The following is a 20,862-nucleotide window of genomic DNA, read 5'->3' as shown; positions in this document are numbered from 1 at the left end:
AGATAGGATCTGGGGAGCCATGATAGCACTATCCTAGCATTCTGTCAGTTGGGAAGCCTGACCTTCCCCTCTTCTTTCCTGTCTGGCAAATTCCCGTTTTTCAAATTCAACTCATCATCAGCTCTGAGAGACCTTTCCTGAACCTCAAAACTTTCACCCCTATGGAAGACATGACTAGGTATGCCTCAACGTCTTCTCCATTTCTTCCATGATTGAAGGTATCCCAACTTATAAGCCGAGCACAAAGCCACAGTTTCTTGAATTTCCCTGTTGAACTGAATTGCGTTACCTTTTTATGTGCAATGTTCTTGGTACAAACAAAGCCATTAACAACCACAGAATCGAACTTCTTTCCACCTGGGATCTAAGAAAACAATAAAAATCAGTAATAAATGCTTAGACTCCAATCTGATGGACATCATTATGTTTTTACATCTTTGAACCATAATATAATCAAATTAGGACAGAAAGTTCCAGAATATGGTTCTTCATTTCAACCAATGAATTAATGGCCTCAGTACTCTCTAGTGTCACATCTGTTACTCTAAAATACATATTAACTAAACAGGCTGGTGTCTGTGGCACTATTTTTATAAGTTCAATATTACAGTTGAAAAATACATTAAGGTCTCCACTACTGTCTACTTAAAGCAATTCCATACTGCCTTTGCTCAGAACAGTGATAGTAACCTGAGAGCAGGCTCTCTCATAAATGAATTGTCAAAAAGAAACACTAAGAAAGGAAGAAACTATATTTATTTGGGTTCTCACCATACACTCACTTCTTCCATCCACCTCTCACTTCCTATGAGTGGCTAGCGTAACCTCTAATTGCATTGCTAACAGAGCAGACAACTTCAGGGTAATAGTTCCTTTCAGATTACCATTAAGAGTCAAATTACTAATAGGCCTGCCTCATCAGTTCAGTTTGCATTAGCAAAGCATTAGCAGCACTCACCTTCTTTATGTGAACAAACTGACGAATATCCATGTCATCATCCTGGTGCTTGACATCAGGTCGGACTGTCTGAACAACCTGGCAGACCAGTGACACAATGATGTCCCTCCAAGATGGTGACAATGAGTCACCATGAAGCAACTGCTGGAGTAGTGCCATCATGTGATTATGATTAGCTGAACTACAAAATGTTACAAAAACAAGTTTGCACAATTAGCACTAAAGATACAAGAAGCAGTCTACAAAGAAATATGTATTCCAATTGTGGTGTAACAGATATGATTTTCTGTGTCAATTTTATTCTTAATGATTTTATTCAATAAATGAAATCTGTGAATACTTAAAATTAAGAAATCTCCTTTAAATGGCTGAAATGAAATTTTAATACATAAAATGAAGACAGACAAGCAGTTTGGGACTCAGTTTTATAAGATAATTTCATCAGAAGTCAGAATACATTTTTTTTAGTATTTTTTACTTTATAAGAAAGGAATTAAGCATATGCCCAAGTCATTAAAAATTATTTTTAAAAAAAGGAAGAGAAAAATAAAAATCTTGGTGCCTTACAGCAACCTCTCCATTGCCTGCTTCTCCCCATTCTCCTCCCGCAGGAGCTCCAGGTTGTTATGATGCCAGCCCAAAGGGGTGAAAGGCAGTTCTTTGGACTTTTCCTCTACTCGACGATTAAATAAGGACTCTAATTATAAAAGAAGAAGTTATTACTTCATTGTCACATTTTATGCCATAAATTCATACACTTAGAAACTAAAAATTCTCAGTTCGGCCAACACAAATTATTGCTATAAAATGGCAAATACTTGTAAACCAATACAAAATCCATAACTGAAATACATAATAAAATATGTAATCATACTATATACATCTATACATACATAAATACACTAAAACTACAGAAGCAAGAGTTTAGAGTATACTTCCCTAGTATGTGCAAGACCCAGCATGAAGAGGAAAAAAAACAAAAACAAAAACAGAAACAACTGGCATCAGACGAAATCTGAGCAGAACTATGAAAAGCAACCTGACCTAAGTAACAATAACTCTCAAGCCATAATATAAACATGGCTACTGAAAGGTAAACAGAACAGTGTTTCTGAACTCCACTTGTTTTGGAGCATTAATAAATGAATGCTAATTTTCCATATAATCATAACTATAAACCACATTCAACTGAAATCTGAATGGTGACAAAATATTGTAGGATAGCGTGGGTACTGAACTTTCAGAGCAGAAGCTCTGCTCAGGTATCCCAAGCCCCAGGGGACAATTCATACAATCCTTCACTGTACTTATTTTTCAATGGCACAATATTGGCTTTAAAACAAAATAAGACAAAAAAAAAGTAAAGAAATATTACAGCATAATAAAAAGCAATATTCACAAAATTTTCACAAAATTTTGAAAAATCTTTAAATATTTAAATTTAAATTCTTAAAGAGGGTGGAAATGAATGACAAAATTAAATAATGTTTTGTAAAACACATGCTCACTAAATTATTGAATAGGACAGAATAAAGAAAAGAGATGGGATATGCTTACAAAAATTCTAATGCTTTCTCTTTTTCTTAATTTTTTTTTTCTTTTTGGTCTTTTTGAGACAGGGTCTCCCTGTAGCCCCAGCTGGCCTGGAACTCACTATGTAGACCAGGCCTGCCTCTGCCTCCCGAGTGCTGGGATTAAAGGCACGCGCCACCACGCCCGGCTCTCTTTTTCTTAATTTTTATGTGTACGAGTGTATTGCCTGCCTGTATGTACGTGCACCTGTGTTATACAATGTCCGCAGGCAGAAGATGCCATCAGGTCCCCTAGAACTGGAGTTACAGACAGCTGTTAACTGCCATGTGGGTGCTGGGAATTGAACCCAGGCCCTCTGCAAGAGCAGTCAGTGCTCTTAACTGTTGAGCCGTCTCCCCAGCCCCTAATGCTTTCTCTTTTAAAGCAAACCAAACAAACGAAAATTTTCCACTGAACAGTCCAGCAAGACATCACAATAAAATAGATGTGTCATGGTAGACAAGCAAAAAACTGGCACTTTTTTTTTTTTTTTTTTTTCGGAGACAGGGTCTCACTATGTAGCCCTGTTTGGCCTGGAACTCACTATGTAGACCATGCTAACCTGGAACTCACAGAGATCTCCCTCCCTCTACCTCCCAAGTTCTGGAATTAAAGGCAGATGCCACCAAGACCAGCAAGACTGGCATTTTTAATTACATGAACAATCAGTCCATAAATTTCTAGTTGAACCAGATGTTTGAAGGTAAATTTAGAAGTACTGTCAAATCAGACCAGCTACAAGCTGTCTCCCTTGTTTCAACTTCCCTGCCTTCTCTCTTTCTCTAAAACTTGAGGAGCTAAGAAGACCCCAAGAAGGGTCTTTTCCCCTTTTCTTGGAAACTAAACTGTGGAATGTCATAGAGTAACTAGACTAGTATCAGTATTTAGTATTATATAATGCTTTTAAAAGAATAATAATCAAATTCTACTTAAAATTTTCAATTACTTTTTAGATCAAAGATCTCTCAAATTGAGTCCAACTTTATATTGTGTCTCAACATTAATACATATTTAAAACCATGCTCCTCTGATACTAAAAGAATCAAATATACGTTAGCATTTTCTTTGTGCCAATCAATGTGCTAAACCCTAAGTATGCCTTCATCTACCATGAAACAAAAAAACATCAACCTAAATACAGCTCTTTGTAAAATTACCTTTGATGAAGGCATCACTGATTGAGAGCTGTTGTCCTCCAGTGTCAGAAATCAAGTACTCTGCATACCAGGAAGAGAACAGAGAAGAGGAAGGAAAGATGTATGACTACAACATGCCAGCATAATTATACAGCAAATACACCCACACACAACAGGGTATTACTTACATGGAACTCTTCACTGCCCGGCAAACTCAAAAAAACATTTTAACTAAAATGGTTCTAATGTACATTTGCACACTAAACTATTTTCTATAGACTTAATTTGATAACAGAACCACTGAACAATCTGCCTTGGTTCAAATCTCAGATAATTTTTCTCCAAATGGTAGAAGTTCAGTTACCAAAACTGAACCAATCTATAAGTCGAGATCTTTAATAATCTGCATGACAAGCCTAAAATATTACATTACTTTTCTAATGTATTACTGCATTATTTAACAAATAATTAATCTATATACAAGATACTTCATAGAAAAGCCACCTGAGAAAACAATATACCGTTTTTAACCTCAGAATATATGCAACAAAATGAATTCATATGGCAGTAACAACGGCAGAGAATAAAGATAAAACTCATCAGGAATTTTTGTTGTTAGTTTTGAATCAGTTTGTTTTTCAAAAATTCTAGCTCAACACTGTCAAATTTTTGCCAGAAGGTAACTGATGAATACACTCTGAATGCTTTTAAAACATTAAATATTTTTCTTAGAAATGAAACTTACTCTGTTTCCCCTTTAATTTTCCTCTACGTTGGTAACTAAACAGCTCAAATTTCTATGCAAATTAAATGACAATGCATTTTAACTACTTTAGAGTTGAGTCTCCACAAAATTTTTCCCAAGTTCACTTACAGCCAATATGCTCATCCTTCTAGTCAGAAGGCAGAGAAAACGTTTTATTTAGAAGATCAAAGTGCATCATATGCCAGGCATGGTGGCACATGCCTTTAATCTCAGCACTTGGGAGGCAGAGGCAGGTGGATCTCTGTGAGTTCGAGGCCAGCATAGTCTACACAGCAAGTTCCAGGCCAGCTAGGGCTACAGGGAGACCCTGCCTCAAAAAGACCAAAAAAACAAAAGTGTACCATACAATACAATCAGGTATATAATATACAAGATAATAGATATAATTTGTTTCTCTACTTCCCTCACAGAAATGAAGAAATGAGTAATGCTAAATCCTGTTAGTTGGAACTAATGTATTGTTCTTTAAAAGTTTTACTTCTCATATTAAAACTTAAGTATCAGATTCCAGAAATGATGGGTTCTCCTAACATTTTTTTATGAAAACAATTTCTAACACACAAAAATTCTGTATACTGTCCATCTAAATACAACAATCATTGGAGACTTTTATCTGCTTTCTCTCTACATACACATATGTTTTTAAAGCTACCCTGGCCACTGAAAGTTATACACAGTATTTGCAACTAGCACATCTGCATGCATCTTTTTAAAATATGAGCATTCTTCCTACATCGTCTAGTGGTTAGGATTCCTGGTTTGTGTCACGCAGGCAGCCCAGGTTCAACTCCAGTGTGGGAACACCAAAACTTTTTAGGCCAGGATGGTGGCACATGCCTTTAGTCTTAATTCTCAGAAGGCAGAGGCAGGCTGATCTCTGTGAGTTCAAAGTCAACCTGGTCTACATAGGGCATTCCAGGCGAACCAGGGCTACATAGTGAGACCCTGTCTCAAAAATAATATAAATTCTTCTCTATAGCCACTATACTATTTATATACTTCAAAAAAGAAACATCTTAACACAAAACTGATCCATGTTGAAATTTACTCAACTGTTTGCACAATGCCTTTAATACACATAGTCCTCAAAATTAGAGCCCATCAAGTTCATAAATGGAATTTGTTTACTATGCCTCTTCATTCTCTTTTCATCTACAACATATCTACTTTTTTTCTTTTCATGATAATAATTTTTAGAGAACCAGGCCAAATGTCCTATCCAATGGCACACATTCTACATTTAATCCAGTGTTTCTTCAAGGTGTTTCAAGTGCTCTTCAATTCCATGTTTTCTATACATGGGAAATTAGCTCAAAGGGCTTAAAGAAGTCCTGATTTTCACTTGCATCTTAAGGTTCTAGTTGTTAACTTTCTAAGAGTGGTTCAGAATCCCATTTGCCATACAAAATAAAACGTTTTAAAATTATACAAATCTCCAAGACCAATTTTATAATCTAAGTTTCATCAGCCATAAAAATAGAGGGCAATCCATAAGAAAAGATTTAATAAGGACTGCCTTTCATTTCAATGGAAAGATAAAAGCCAGATATTCCTGTTCTAGTTACAATTCTATTCTTTCACATAACTCTGCCAGCTTTATTTATCAGTAGTCAGTGGTCATCTTAACTACCAACAGCAAAACATTTTATCGTATTTCAACTTCATAAGACAAACAGAAAAAAAATAATTCTTGTTACTACGCCAAAAGTTAGTTAAGAGGGAACTATGAAGGCAAATACAAGTATTAAAGGAGATTTAAATTCCTGAAATTACAGACTATCAGGTTGCAAATGGTCAACTAGATCAATCCAGTAATAATGCTTTCTAACAGTGGGACTTCCTCTATAATGTTCCCACTGAGTAAGTTAAAGGATCACTCTCATCATAATTTTTAAATTCTACATCTAGATTTATAAGGCACTAAGTCCACCAAACTAACCTTTCACTAGATACAGGCATCTACCCTGACAGGTGGACATTCAAATACAACCTAAACAGCTCCAAAGCAATGGCAATTCCTAACTATCAAACTCAGTTCTTAAACATATAATTAATATTTCCTTCAGATATTCTTTAATTTATTCATTTTTATTTTATGTGTATGAGTGTTTTACCTGCATGTATATAAGTACACCTGTGAATGCAAAGCCCATGAAGGCCAGAAGAGGGTGTCAGAGCCCCTGGAACTGGAGTTACAGACCACTGTTAACCTACATGAAGGTGCTGAGAACCAAATCCAAGTTCTCTGAAAGAGAGGCCAATGCTCTTAACTGCTGAGCCATCTCTCCAACTCTCTCAGGTACTCCTCAGATGCCATAAGGGCAACAACATTAAGCCTTCCTTTCTCTACTTTAAATAATCCAACTCCCCTTAGTCTTAATATAGTAAAGCTTTCAACTATCCTAAGATCCTACCAAACCAGTTATATTAATAAATCACAACTGATGACAAAACTTAAAACTGGACCATAACACACCAGCTATTATATTGTTACTAATGAAACTCATTTCATTAGAACAGAGGGAAGGGGAACTTTTACTTACACTAATGCATCTTCAGATAATTAAAACTTAGGTCTTTTTTTCCCTCATGATCATTTACTAAATAAACCAATCCTGGCATTTAATTCACAGTGCATAAGACTGGGTCCTTATCACATAAATTACTAAAATGGCTTTCTCCAAAGTATTCACAGTAAACATGCTATGTCTAATTGCACTGTTTATGTTTAACTATATCAAATTTCATTAGTGTCAGTCCACTGCTTAATTTAAAAAGATTTTTAAATTCTAATTCTACTATTTAATATGCAGCCATTCCTTCGACGTTTTAAAGACATGTAGATTTAAAAAATTCAAAAAGTATAGACCTACAAAGGGGTTGATCACATCACCCTCCATGATATGATCGATATTTTAAAATAAGGTGAAGAGCAAGATTGAGGAAGACACCTGATGTTGACCTCTAGCCTCCTCATGCACATACATACACATGCAAATACAGAAACATATACACACATACCAAACACAAACAGACACAGAAGCACACACACACACACACACACACACACACACACACACACAGAGTATTGAACAGATTGTTTACAGACACAAAAAGCACTATGGTGTAACTTAGAAGTATCCTATTCCTGCTGACATCAAATTGATAATGATTCTTTTGATATTTTGTATAATTATTAAAACAAGCTACACAATCATATGCCAGTAATAATAATGGCATTGCTGAACTCTTACATTCACTCAATACACTATGCTTTGTATACTTTTACACAAAAAGGCTCACTTACAGCAGGCAGAATAGTGGGTGCCAGAAGCCAGGGACTAGAGAAACTGGGGAAGTGCTGGGCTAGGGTAGAAGTTTCAGTTAGATACAGGGAACTGAGATTTCTTCTACAGAATGATGACTGTAGTTAGTAGTGTGTAGCAGTAGACATTTCAAAATTACTAAGAAAGTAAATTTTAAAGGTTTTTTGCCATCAAAAAATGGTAATGAGGTGACAGACAAGTTTACTAATTTGGCTGAATCATTTTTTTTAATTATTTTTATTTTATGTGTATGACTGTATTGCCTGCATGGATGTGAGTGCACCCATGTTGTGCAGTGCCCACAAAAGTTAGAAGATGGCATCAGATCCCCTGGAACTGGAGAATGGATGGTTGTTAGCTGCCATGTGGGTGCTGGGATTTGAAACTGGGTCCTCTGCAAGAGCAGTCAGTGTTCTTAACCACTGAGCCATCTCTCCAGCCCCTGCATCATTTCTTTATAAACATGTCAGAGACTCATGTTATTCCATATAAATATATACAAATATGATTTATGAATACATGAGAAGTTACAATGAAATCTATTATTCTATATAAATAATTTTCACTAATAAGTGTTAACAATATTGACTAGAGATAAACAAAACCCTAAATAACTTAAGAGCATCTCCTTGATGGTATCAAATTCAAATTGCTAATGACCATTTCCATATTTTATACAATCATTAAAACAAACTACAAATTCTTTTATGATTTTGTGAGGTTTTCTGTTGTTGTCATTTGTCTGTTAGCTTTGTTTTGGAGACACTGTCTCCATGCAACCCTAGCTGGCCTAAGACTCTCAATGTAGACTGGGCTGGCCTCAATCTCACAGAGATCCACCTGCCTCTGCCTCCAGAGTTCTGGGATTAAAGGTATGCAACACCACACCCAGCCAAAACAAATTCTTTAAAAGCTTATCCAGACTCCACAGCCTGTGCTTTTGTAATTGTTTTATTTATTTATAATTTATATATATATATATCTTATTCATGTATTTATTTATATTTTATTTATTTATAATTTACTTATTTATTTGTGTATGTGTGTGAGCATGCCATGGTGTGGAGGTCAGAGGACAAGTTGCAGGAGTTGGTTCTCACCTTTCACTTTGTGGGTCCCAGGGATAACATCTTTTGCCACTGTGAATTATATGACAGGCCTCCTTCTTCAAACTTTTCCCAAACATCCTTAACATTCCAACAGGTGAAGCAATCAGCAAGTGGCAAGTGTACTTTACACTCTGATTTCAGCAAGATCAAACTGCCAACATGTATGTCACGACATATCCTACTACCGACACACATCTATCCTTAAAAAATACTACCCCCATATACTGCAGTCTAGCAGAATCTCACAAGTGTCACATCTCCTGCTGCTCTTTCATATTCATCAAATGCTCTCCATCACTTGTCCAAGTTCTGCACTGAGGATTCCCATCACTGTACTTCATGTTCACTGCCATTCAAATCTCCTGTCTCATACCTTCTTTATTATTATGACTCAATTCACATTTATACATCCTGATAACTGATGATACTGACAATTATGAGAAATTTATTAAGAAAATGTATGATGGGCTGGAGAGATAGCTCAGTGGTTAAGAACACTGACTGTTTTTGCAGAAGACCCAGGTTTGAATCCCAGCACCCACATGGCAGATGACAACTGTCTGTAACTCCAGTTCCAGGGGATCTGACATGCATGACACAGGTATACTTACCCACATGCAGACAATACACACATACACATAAAGTAAAAATAATATTTTTTTTAATAAAAAAACTTTTTTAAAAAGGTTTCTTTTTTAAAAAAAAAAGGAAATGTATGCTTCAAACTATTTTAAAATAGGTCTTTAAATTCTAAATATTCTCATTTATGCTACCTTTAGGTTCAAAATAGAAAACAGCAAAGAATTCGGCAAGCATTTCAGAAATGAAGAGACAAGTCATCTTTAGAGAGTTAAATGTTTAAATTTCAAACTCGTGCTAAAACCATGGAATTAAGTGCTTTACCCATAATAAAGATTTTTGGAATTATCGTGTCTTAATGAAAACCTGTAATTATAGCCACATTAGGGCTATACTTTATGGAAGATTTCTGTGAGATCAAGGACAGCCTGGTCTATATAGCAAGTTGCAGGCCAGCTGGGGCCACAGAGAGACCTTGTCTCAAAAAATTAAATAAATAAATAAATAAATAAATAAATAAATAAATAAATAAATAAATAAATAAATAAATAAAAGCAAGCTTTTAATTGCATCTAGTATAAACCTCATCTTCCTTTTTTGTTGGTTTAGAGGGTTCTTTTGTTTTATTTTTTATTTTGCTATGTTTTGTTTTTTGATACAAAACATGTTTTTTGATGCTGGAATTAAAGGCATGCCCACTACACCCCACTTTCATCCTCCACTTTTTTTTTTTTAACTTTTATTTTATGTGTATGCATGTATTGCATGCATGTATGCAAGTGCACCTGAGTTGTACAATTCCCATGGAGGACAGAGAGGGTGTCAGATCCCCTGAACTGGAGTTACAGATGGTTGTTAGCTGCCATGTGGGTGCTGGAATTCAAACCCAGGCCCTCTGGAAGAGCAGCTAGTGCTCTTAACTGCTGAGCCATCTCTCTAGCCCCTCATCCTCCATTTTTAAAGAGACAATTCTTCCATGCAGCTAGGTTACATGTTAGAAATGTCTGCTTATCTTTCCTTTTACATCAAATGCTTTTGTTTTCTTAATGTGGTCATATTTTTAAGTCAGTAAACTAAAGCATAAAATAAGATAGCTAAAAACATTCATTTTTTTTGTCAGAGAGAGAAGAATTTTTAAAATACACATAATGGACATGTGTGAAAAATTTCCTCCCAATGTAAGTTCAAGCATCTGAACAGGCTTAAAAGTAGTGTTACTGCAGAGAAGCAGAAGCAGATAGGCTTTATAATGTTAAATGAAGAAAGATAAGAAGAGAGCAGAACGTCCATGTTATATATGCAAAGAAATACCACCTTGGAAGTTGCACATTATGGGAAGAGCAGTCCAATATAGTTCTTTTAAAGACTATAATCTTTAAACTGGGCATGATGGTACTGAGGGAGAAAACAAGACATAAAAGGAATGAACCAAAAAAGGTATTGGGAGGAAGTACTGGGGAAAAATGAGAAAGGGTGGAACAAACCCACTCCAAATCCCCTCAGCCTTATGGGACAGAGGAAGCCAGAAGGACAGGCTGACATGAGACCCTAGGGCCCAGCTCTCCAGCCTGTCTGGACTCCAGGTGGTGACTACCTCCTACCTTTTTGGTCAGCAGGGTGAGGGGGCACATGTGGGTACTTGGAGGGCTTCTTGATATGGAAGTTCACGTTGTCCAGCTCCACGTTCAGGCTGATAGAAGCGGCTGAGTCACTGTCCACTGTGGACTGGAAACTGCTGACTGAGGTGCGCTTGCTAGGACTGGCAGAATCTTTTAGTGTTGGGAAGGGGAAAGAAATATAGGGAGAGGAGGGGAGTAAAAATGGGTTTCATCAGGGCATTGGAGGGAAGGAAAAAAAATGTTTCTTTAATACACAAGCCCAATGTGCAATACCAAAATGGATACAGTATTTTCATGTACTTCTTTGTAGACTTAATAAAATTTGAGCATGTTAAATTAAAAATAAATTTGTTAAATGAGGAAATATACTGGAGGTTCTGCACAGAGAAAGTCTGATACCACAGTAAAGAGGTGAGAAAGCTGTCTGCTGTGATATTAGCTCAGAGTTATTTTTAAGCTGCTGCAAACTAGAGACCATGGCAAAATCCAGAAATGTCAGTTGTCTAACAAGCTGGCTTCTTACGAAAATACTGTATCTAAGACAATGATTACTATCAGATGTTTACATTAAGTGAGTACCATAAATCATAAAGTAGAATTGTTACAATCAAATAGGACCTTCATTTTACTATACCAACACAGCAATGATTCATAAAAACTAAAACATTAGAAAGTCAAACTCACTAGCCAAATTATCGTCACCTTCTTCAACAATCTGTTCTGTGTCGCTATCATCAAATTTTATGTCTTTGAACCAGGATGGCTCAGAGTGTCCTTCCACAGAGTTCACCGAGTCACTGTCCGGAGAAGGAGTCTCAGAAAATTCTGTACTCTGAAAGGATCAAAGCAAACCAAGCAAGTGACCCCCCCCATGAGGACAGTATCATACTATAAAGAATTGTGACCCCAAATTTCTATAAATCTAACAACTCAATAAACTTTTATAAAAACAACTGAACAAAAAAGAACTACAAAACAATCTAAGTGATAATCTACTCTTAAAACTGTAATTTTCTTTAACTACAAAGCCTAGGTAGCATTTTATGAATAAAACATTTCATTGATAAAGATTTTAGTTTTGTTTCACCCTTCAGTTCTGAGTGAAGATAACATAAAATTTAGCCTAACTTTGGCAATTCTAGAACATTTTAGAAAATAAGTTCAATTTTAACAAATTACACCACACTACTCTATGGAATCTATGTTTTTGAACTACTGAGTTTCCAGTTTGGGTTCACAAATTTTAGTTCGCAAGCTTTTATACTCTCAAAATATACGTGTGTGTGTGTGTGTGTGTGTGTGTGTGTGTGTGTGTACAAAGAATTAAAGAAGCTTATGTCTTTAAATAAAGAAAAAACACATTCTAGCATTTGCCACTGGTGTATATGGGAATGGCTTTTCTGGAAATGCCTTCTGTTACAAATGAGAATCTTGCCTAACCTTGTAACAGAAGTTAATCTTATGATTTGAGATCATTTAATTTTATCTCAGCTTGTTTATAATGTAAGCAACCTTACTAGGCCTTGGGCTCCTCTTGTAAGCTAAACACAGCTTTAATCCATCATGACCTTTCCTTGCCCCTGACCCAGAATAATGTCTGTGTGTAGGAAAATATAAAGCACTGAAAGTATGAAAGCACTGAAAGTATTTATGCTGCAACAACAAGTGGGATTAGACTGACAACTTCTGTTTGTGGTTCTGTGTACTGTTCTGTTAGGAAGGGGTCAGAAAAAGAGTATCTGATAAGTTCCTCTTTTCCTTTCCCAAGTCATATGAGACATGGGATGTACTTTCAATAAAAGACATAGCAAGTCCTCTGTTTAAGAACAGTTCTGAGAGAAATCAGAAAGAACAAGCTTTCAAAACAGACTTGGCTCACTCCTGGTCATAACCAATGCCAAGGGGTCAGGCTGTCTTTGTTCAAGGAATGCCATAATGTGGCATCTCTTCACCGCAGGCATACACAGTTTAATAATACTAAAGAGTCAAAACCTATCTCAGTAGTTAACATTAAATTTTTAAAATATTTTATATATTATTTTTATTTGATGTATACGAGTGTACTGCCTGCCTGTATGTGAGTGCACTCATGTCGTGCAATGCCAAGGAGGTCAGAAGAGGGCTTCGGATTCCCCTGGAATTGCAGAGTTAAGGACAGTTCATAGCCGCTATGTGGGTTCTGGGAATCGAACCCAGGTCCTCTGCAAGAGCAGTCACTGCTCTTAACCACTGAGCCATCTCTCCAGCCCCAACATTAAATTTTTCAATCATCTTATTACATATATTTCACTCCCTGTCCATTCTAAAAAACAGAGATAGTAAATCTGAAAAGTATTAAAATTAAATGACAAATAATTAAATACCAGAAGCCAAGTTTAAGCAAAGTCATGCCAAATTAATAGTGTCTGATCCTAAAAGCAGGTTTTTATCACTGTACTCTACTAAATAAAAAATGTTTGAAAAAGAAAAAACAACATTAGGGTTGGGCTGTAACTCAGAGGTGGAGCACTTCCTTGGCACTGAGTTTAAGTGTTATTAAAAATAATTTTTAGGTAGGTGATTTAAATACTTTTTATTTCCACATTCTTCTCAGCAGTAAACTACAAAAGTACCTGTAGTGGTCTGTACAGTGCATACTCATCCCTGAAAAGCTGGTCATGATGACTAACACAATCCAGCCAACGTCCATCAACCATTGCTTGTCCAATTGCTATAGCCTGTGCCCTAAATCAAGACCAAGAAAATTGAAATGCTTTAAAATATCAGTCGAAAGTAACTGTATAGGTACATGATAAAACAGTGCTTCAATTTTTTTAAATTTCTAATCAAAGATGAAATGTCAAATGGTATTTGGATAAGTAAAGGATAAAACAAGAGATACTTGAAACTAATTAAGCTCTTCTAGGTACCATCATAAAAGAGAACCTATTGAAAGGTAGTCCTAAAAAATGATAATTACAGTAAGCATTTACTGAGTACACAGTGCATTCGCACCCATCCTTAAGAGAATAAAAAGGGTTGAGAGCGGCATGGCTCCTAGACTCAAAGAACTCACAGTCTTAATGAGAAGACACGACCAAATATTACAGAAATATGAAATACATGAATGAAATAGATTCATTATATTGTGTGTCATTCAAAAATTTATAGAGCACTTAGCCAACATTTTTCAATAACCACAGCTTATTTATAATACAAAATAGTTCCCCTACATTGGAACTAAGGGGTCTAAGTCTCAAAGAGACTGAATAATTTGACTGAAGCCACAAACTACAGATACAACCAAAATTGGTACCCAGAAGTTCCCTGTTTAAAGCTCCTTCTTTCTTTACTTTTTCTGGTTTTTTTTTTCCCCATGAGAGGAGCAGAAGCTTGTCTAAGCAAGTAACTAAAGATCAGAGATAGATGTTAACTTGAAAGGCAGCAGGTCCTGTCTATTATTCATTTTTTTAACCTATGACTTATGAGACAGACTAGGATGGACTATGGATCCAATTCTAAACATGAGCTGTAATGTCTGGATTAGAGAACAGTGGCATGAGAATCCTCTGACCTTAGCCTCTAGCTACATTCTTCTATCCTGCTTTGCTATTAGGATCTCTTTGAAGAATTACTACATGCTTCTAGATGTTTGTTTTGGGAGATAGGGGAGTGCAGGTATGTATGTGTAAGTACATGTGGAAGCCAGGGGTCAACATCAAGGGTCTTCTTCAACTGTATGCTACCTTATTTTTTGAGACAGGATCTTTCAATAAACTTGGAGTTCACCAATTATACCTAGACTGGCTGGCCAGCAAGGCAACCCTTTGGTCTCTGCCTCCCTAGCACGGGGATTACAGGAGTATACTGCTGCCTTCAGCTTTCTACATGGATGCTAGGTATCCAATCTCTGCTCCTCTTGACTACATGACTGTATGGCAAGTATTTACTGACTGAGTCATCTACCTAGTCCCTGAGCTTTTTCTTTTAACATTTAGTTAGTCAGCTGAGGACAGGGGAAACTGACAGAAGACAACTTATAGGAGTTAGTTCTCTTCTTATACCATGAGTTCTGGGGATCAAACTAAGGTCATCAGGTCTGGATCCAAGTGCCCTTACCTACTGATCCATTGAATGAGACCCTAGTCCTTGTGATTAATATGCTAAGTTATACTCCCACCTGGCTCCTTGCAAATATTCTCACCAAAAGGGAAGAAAGTTGATCAGCTAGCTCCCCAAAACCATCAAAACCCTAAAAGTGCACCCCAACTCACAAAGAAAGTTAATCTTTGTATCTTCAAATATATGTTCTAATTAATGAAAATTAATTTGTAAATAATTTCAAGTTTTCTTTCTTAAAATTGTAATACCTTGTAGCAATGTGTCCATTTCGGATTAGCCAATTCACTAATTCCTTTCCTACAATGCAGTTGGGATGTGTTCTCAACCAGTAACGATGATCCTGAAATTCCATTCCACTGCTGTGATGGCAGATTTTCTTCCAAAGATCCTTTAATTGAACACTGTCCTGCAATTACAACAAAAGCAAGAAAATGCTCTTGAGAGGGATGACAGATACCTTATCAGATTCTTTCCTGTGATTTTGAGATCATAAAACAAACTTTAAGTTTGGATTTCTTCACAGAAGCTGTGATTTATTTAATACATGAGAAACAGCTGAATTTGACTCATTTAATTCCAAGCATTGCTTGTTTTTCTCTTCTAAAGAAAGAGTCCCAAATGTACCTTTCTTCAGTCTATGGCACATATTACTGGTCTCTTAGTTAATGCAAAACATCTTTGGAGATGGGGCAAGGTAGACAGAGACAATGATCAATCACACCAATCTAAGACACCTATAGCAGCCTCCACGCCACAGACTCTAACTAATCTCAGCTATACTCAACTGCCCAGTGAATTTTTCTAAAGAAAAGTTATTGGTGAATTATTTTCTACTCAAGAAAATTTTCAACACTGCTCAGCAACTATAGGTTCAAATCTAAACTTGTAATGAAAGAATGAATTCATTGCCTCCCACTGGATAAACCCAAATAACCATACATTCCCATTGACCATAAACTCCAACTTAAACTCTGTCTCAATAAATTTTACTTCTGTCCATGGAAAATGCCTAGCTTAGTCATAATCCTATGCCTTTGTCACAGTTTTAAGTAAGATGCACATTCCTGTTACCCTACCAAAACCTACTGCAGCATTTGCGGTCCAAGCCCTGTGGAAGCCTTTCCTAAATCCTTCACTATAAATGATCTTTCTGTTTTTGTAAATTTTCTATGACGGGGGCTGGAGAGATGGCTCAGTAGTTAAGAACACTAGTTGCTCTTGCAGAGGGCCCAGGTTCTATTCCCAGCACCGACATGGCAGCTAACAATTGTTCTAACTCCAGTTCCAGGGGATTGAAGCCCTCTTCTGACCTCCACATGCATTGCACGACACGGGTGCACTTACGCGCAAGCAATCACACATAAAATAAAAATGATATAAAAAATAAATGTTTCTATGACATACAGTTACATTATACATTTGACACATTTTTATATTTTTATAAATATTAAAATATTACTTCTTTCACTATTAAAGATCTTCCCACTGATCTTGTTTCTACCTTTTGAATTACAAACTTAAGGACAAAAGACTTATTTTTTTCATTCCTTTGAGTTACTCAGGATAAAACATAGTATTTTACATACAAACTGAAAAAACAATTACTATCTCATATAAATATAGAATTAAACTTCTGAAGTTTCCACATATACAAGAAACATATCTCAAAGTTTAAGCAAGCTAGAATCTAACTTCAAGTTCAGTTCTCTCAAGATTGGGCAAATGAATTCTGATTCTGCTAAACGAAGTGGGTAAAGAAATATGAATACAATGAGTGCATAAAGAATACTTAACTAATTTCTCAGGTGATTCTGGTAAGTAAAAGGTTACACTAATCACTTCCCTGGTTAATAGATATACTGATTGTTTTTAAAGTCAAGCTTTTATTCAGCCCAGGCTGGCCTCAAACTTGAAATGTTCCTGCCTCTACCTTCCCCATGCTAGGATTATAGGCATACACTACCACACCTAGTTGTTTATTTCATTTATACATTTAAGGAAAAAAATAATCAGCATTCTCTATGCTCAAAATTATCAATAGGTCAGATGCTGGACTGGTACCAGAAGAATTTTGCGTTCATCCTCTGTGGTCTCTGTCCTAACATATGTTCGGTTAGCCTGCGGACTGACAGATGTCTCATATGAAGGTACCATAGGAGAACCAGATCGATCCAGGGACAAATTAGTAATGCTGGCTGATCTGGAAATAAAAACAAAAGGTAAGATTACAATTGTAATTCTTCGTCAGAAATATATAATTACAATGAAAATTCATAATTAAATGTTTACATGCCATCGTTAAGGAGACTCTGAAAAGTAATTATGATGGTTATGTATGTTATCACTGAAGAGAAGCGGGGACAGATACCTATTGTACTTGCCACTAAAATTATTTGAAAATAGTTTCAAAGACTATAGGAAAATAATTATATAGTTTGCATATTAGTAATACTTCAAGGAAACAAGCACAAACTCTTCTTGCAAAACATACTAGAAACCCTTTTTCTAACTGAGAAAATAACAACTACATGCAGAAATAATCTTGCTTATCAGGGTCAAAAAGAACTATGACCACAGGCCAAATCAAGCCTGCCCCCTTCTTTATATAGCCCAGAAACTAAAGAGAGTCAGTCTTAAGTTGAACATTTTGTAATGAATCTAATAATAGGGAATACTAATTTTGAATTCCAGTTAGGTATAACATTATGGCTCAAGAAAGAATTCCTTTTCTATTCATTAGTAGACATACAATTAAAGTACTGTCTTCAAATATTATTATATATCTAGTTCCTCAGTAAAAACCTTGTGAGAAATTTGTTTCCTCGCATTACATAAGTATGCACATGTATCCTTAATTTGCCTCTAAGCAAAGTAATCAGACAAATGACTTATAAGTAGCATATCAATAAAACCAAGCAAGCTTTCATTTATAATTTAACTAGAAATTCAGTTAGTGTCTACAACAAGAAAGAAAATGAAATCTAACAACAGTTTCAATAGAAAGGATGAAAAATAGAAACATCTGTGTATTACACTCTATAACTTATTTATCAGGGTCACACACACACACATATACACATACACACACATATACTCATTTACTCCTTATAGCATTCGGTAGAGTAGGTATTACTAGCTCCTTTTTACAGATTAAAAATTAGGAGCCAGGGAGGTGGCTCAGCAGGTATGGGTGCACACCATCAAGCCTAATGACCTGATTTCAATCCTCAGAACCCACATGGATTTGAGAGCTGTTCTCTGACCTCCACAGCGTGCTGTACATATGCACACCCACACATGTACACATACACACAAATAATAATAATAAATATAAACGTTAAAAAATTTAAATCAAGAATCAGGGATAAAGAAATTTAAAGTAAATCTGCTAATAAGTGTAAGAACTGCCATTCAAAACTATAGATCTCAAATGAAAATTCATCCTCTGGGATAGTATAAAGACAAAAATATTTAAGATAAGAAACTATTTACAGGTTTATCAGAGAGTAATCATAACTGTTAATGGGAAATCGCTGATATCAAAAAGCTTCTAAGCAGTATCTTTTAAAATAATCTGTTATTCACTTCCTGACATATTATTTCAGTGAGACTGTCATATGTTTATTGAAATAATTTAATACTCTTCCCAGTGACTGCATTCATTCACACTTCCTGCTACTCTAACATTCTAACAATCCCTGCATGTATTTGAATAGTGGCAATAAGAATGAAAGAAAATTAGTTAACTTTGCTGTCAAAAGCTCTAATAAATATGTAATGGCAAGAATGCTGCCTAAAATGTACTGGGATAGCATTTATTGACTACATTATAGCTTTCCTAAAAGACTTTCATCAATTTTAGCATTAACTCAAAGAACAGGGAGACATAAATCAGCACAACTATCTCTGTAATTGTGCACATGCCCACAGGATACTGTGATTTGTCTTACCTTTCTTTTTTTGGTCATATTGAGACAGGGTCTCCCTGGAGCCCCAGCTGGCCTGGAACTCACTATATAGACCAGACTGGCCTTGAACTCAGAGAGATCCACCCACCTCTGGCTCCTCAGTCCTGGGATTAAAGGCATATGCCACCACACCCAGCTGTCTTACCTTTAAAGAACTGTACCTTTGTTACATTTCCCTCCTTCTCACTATAGCAAAATTCCCAACTCCAATAATTTTTCCCTTTTCTCTCCTGAACCCCAAGCAACCCACTGAAATTGTCTGCTATGGTCACCAATGTTATTTCAAAGCCAATGCTCAATTTTAACTCATTTATTATACCAGCATTAACTCCTCTCCACCTCCAAAACCTTTCTTAACTTGGCTGCTAATACAATAACCCTCCTGGCTTTCCTCTTACCTCACTGACCTATCCATCTTGGTCTCCTCTTCTGGCTCCTCTTCACCTCCCAATCTCAGTCCTTGGTTCTATCTCCCTCCCTTTCACACCCATTCTCTTAATGGTCTATACCCTGAGTCACAGTTTTGAATGCCATTCATATGATGACAATACACAAATTTATATCTCCAGTCAGTACTCCTCTAAATCCAACCGTCCCTATTTGACATCTGTCTTGGCCGTCTAGAGGTATCTCAAATTCAACATGTCTAAACCAAACTGTTACCCACCCATTCCCACCCCACATCCTCCTCATCTCAATAAATGGTAATGTCATTCTTAAACTGCTCAGATTAAAAACCCAAGTCATTTTTGATGTCTCTTTCTGGTTTAACACACATTCAATTAGCAAATCTTATGATCTGAAAAATCAAAATACATCTAGAATCTGTCCTTTTCTCATCTATTTTCTTCCCTATACCCCCACATCTTCTCTTATGCTGATCTAAATCACTTATCTGGCTTGAACTACTGCTTACTATACCAGTTTTCTAAACAGTCTCCCTATTTCTACTCTTATCTTTCAGTCTATTCACTGGAACAGCCAAACTTCTTTCAAGACATAAATCAGATCATGTCATCCTCCAGGGGATTCGACACCCTTTGTCCTCCTCGGGCATTGCTCAACATGGGTGTACTTAATTATACAGAGGCAATACACTCACACACATTAAAACTCTAAAAAAATTTTTTTAAAAGAAGTCATTATGCATTTGTGCAAGTCCACACAAAATACAACAGGAAGAATGGGCCCTAATATGAATCACAGATTTTGAATGATGATGTCTCAGTGTAGATTCACTGATTTTAATAAATGTACCAGTCAGGCATGGTGGTGAATTCTTTTTAACTTCAGTACTTAGGAGGCAGAAGAAGGTGGATGGATCACTGTGAGATCAAGGTCAGCCTGATCTACATAGCAAGTTCCAGAGCACCTGGGGCTATAGAGAGACCCCGTCTCAAAAATCAAAAAATAAATAAACACAAATAAATAAATAAATAAATGTATCACTTTGGTACTGGATATTAACAGAAGTGAAAGTTATATACATGTGGTAACAAAAGAGATAAAGGAACTCTGTACTTTCTGTTCAATTTTGCTGTGAAGCTAAAATTTGCTATTAAAAAAAAAAGAATGGCACCATGGTGGAGCATGCCTTTAATCCTAGCACTCAGTAGGCAGAGGCAGAGGCAGGCAGATCTCTGTGAGTTCAACGTAGTGCATATAGTGAGTTCCAGACCAGCTGGGGCTACAGGGAGACCCTGTCTCAAAAACAACAACCAATTCCTG

The 20,862-nt window shown here is 36.2% G+C and overlaps 1 protein-coding gene across 9 annotated transcripts in view; it reads right to left on the bottom strand.

Moving 5' to 3' along the window:
* Pikfyve (phosphoinositide kinase, FYVE-type zinc finger containing) overlaps positions 1-20,862 on the bottom strand; it is a 90,323-nt gene that overhangs the window by 47,553 nt on the left and 21,908 nt on the right. For 5 of the 9 annotated variants that reach the window (XM_029569904.1, XM_029569902.1, XM_029569905.1 and 2 more), the window contains 9 exons: positions 17,228-17,366; positions 15,415-15,572; positions 13,678-13,789; positions 11,750-11,897; positions 11,048-11,215; positions 3,688-3,747; positions 1,526-1,655; positions 959-1,139; positions 290-364 (listed from right to left, as the gene is read on the bottom strand). In XM_029569904.1, coding sequence (XP_029425764.1) covers positions 290-364; positions 959-1,139; positions 1,526-1,655; positions 3,688-3,747; positions 11,048-11,215; positions 11,750-11,897; positions 13,678-13,789; positions 15,415-15,572; positions 17,228-17,366 — 1,171 coding nt within the window. Of the gene's footprint in view, positions 1-289; positions 365-958; positions 1,140-1,525; positions 1,656-3,687; positions 3,748-11,036; positions 11,216-11,749; positions 11,898-13,677; positions 13,790-15,414; positions 15,573-17,227; positions 17,367-20,862 lie in introns of those variants that run through there. The other 4 variants (XM_029569906.1, XM_029569907.1, XM_029569908.1 and 1 more) reach the window with 4 other exon arrangements.

The sequence above is a fragment of the Nannospalax galili genome, unplaced genomic scaffold (genome assembly GCF_000622305.1).
Source record: "Nannospalax galili isolate Female #2095 unplaced genomic scaffold, S.galili_v1.0 scaffold281, whole genome shotgun sequence".
NCBI classification, from domain to species: domain Eukaryota; kingdom Metazoa; phylum Chordata; class Mammalia; order Rodentia; family Spalacidae; genus Nannospalax; species Nannospalax galili.
The sequence above is the reverse complement of the archived record's forward strand: the minus strand, read 5'-3'. Positions and strand labels throughout refer to the sequence as shown.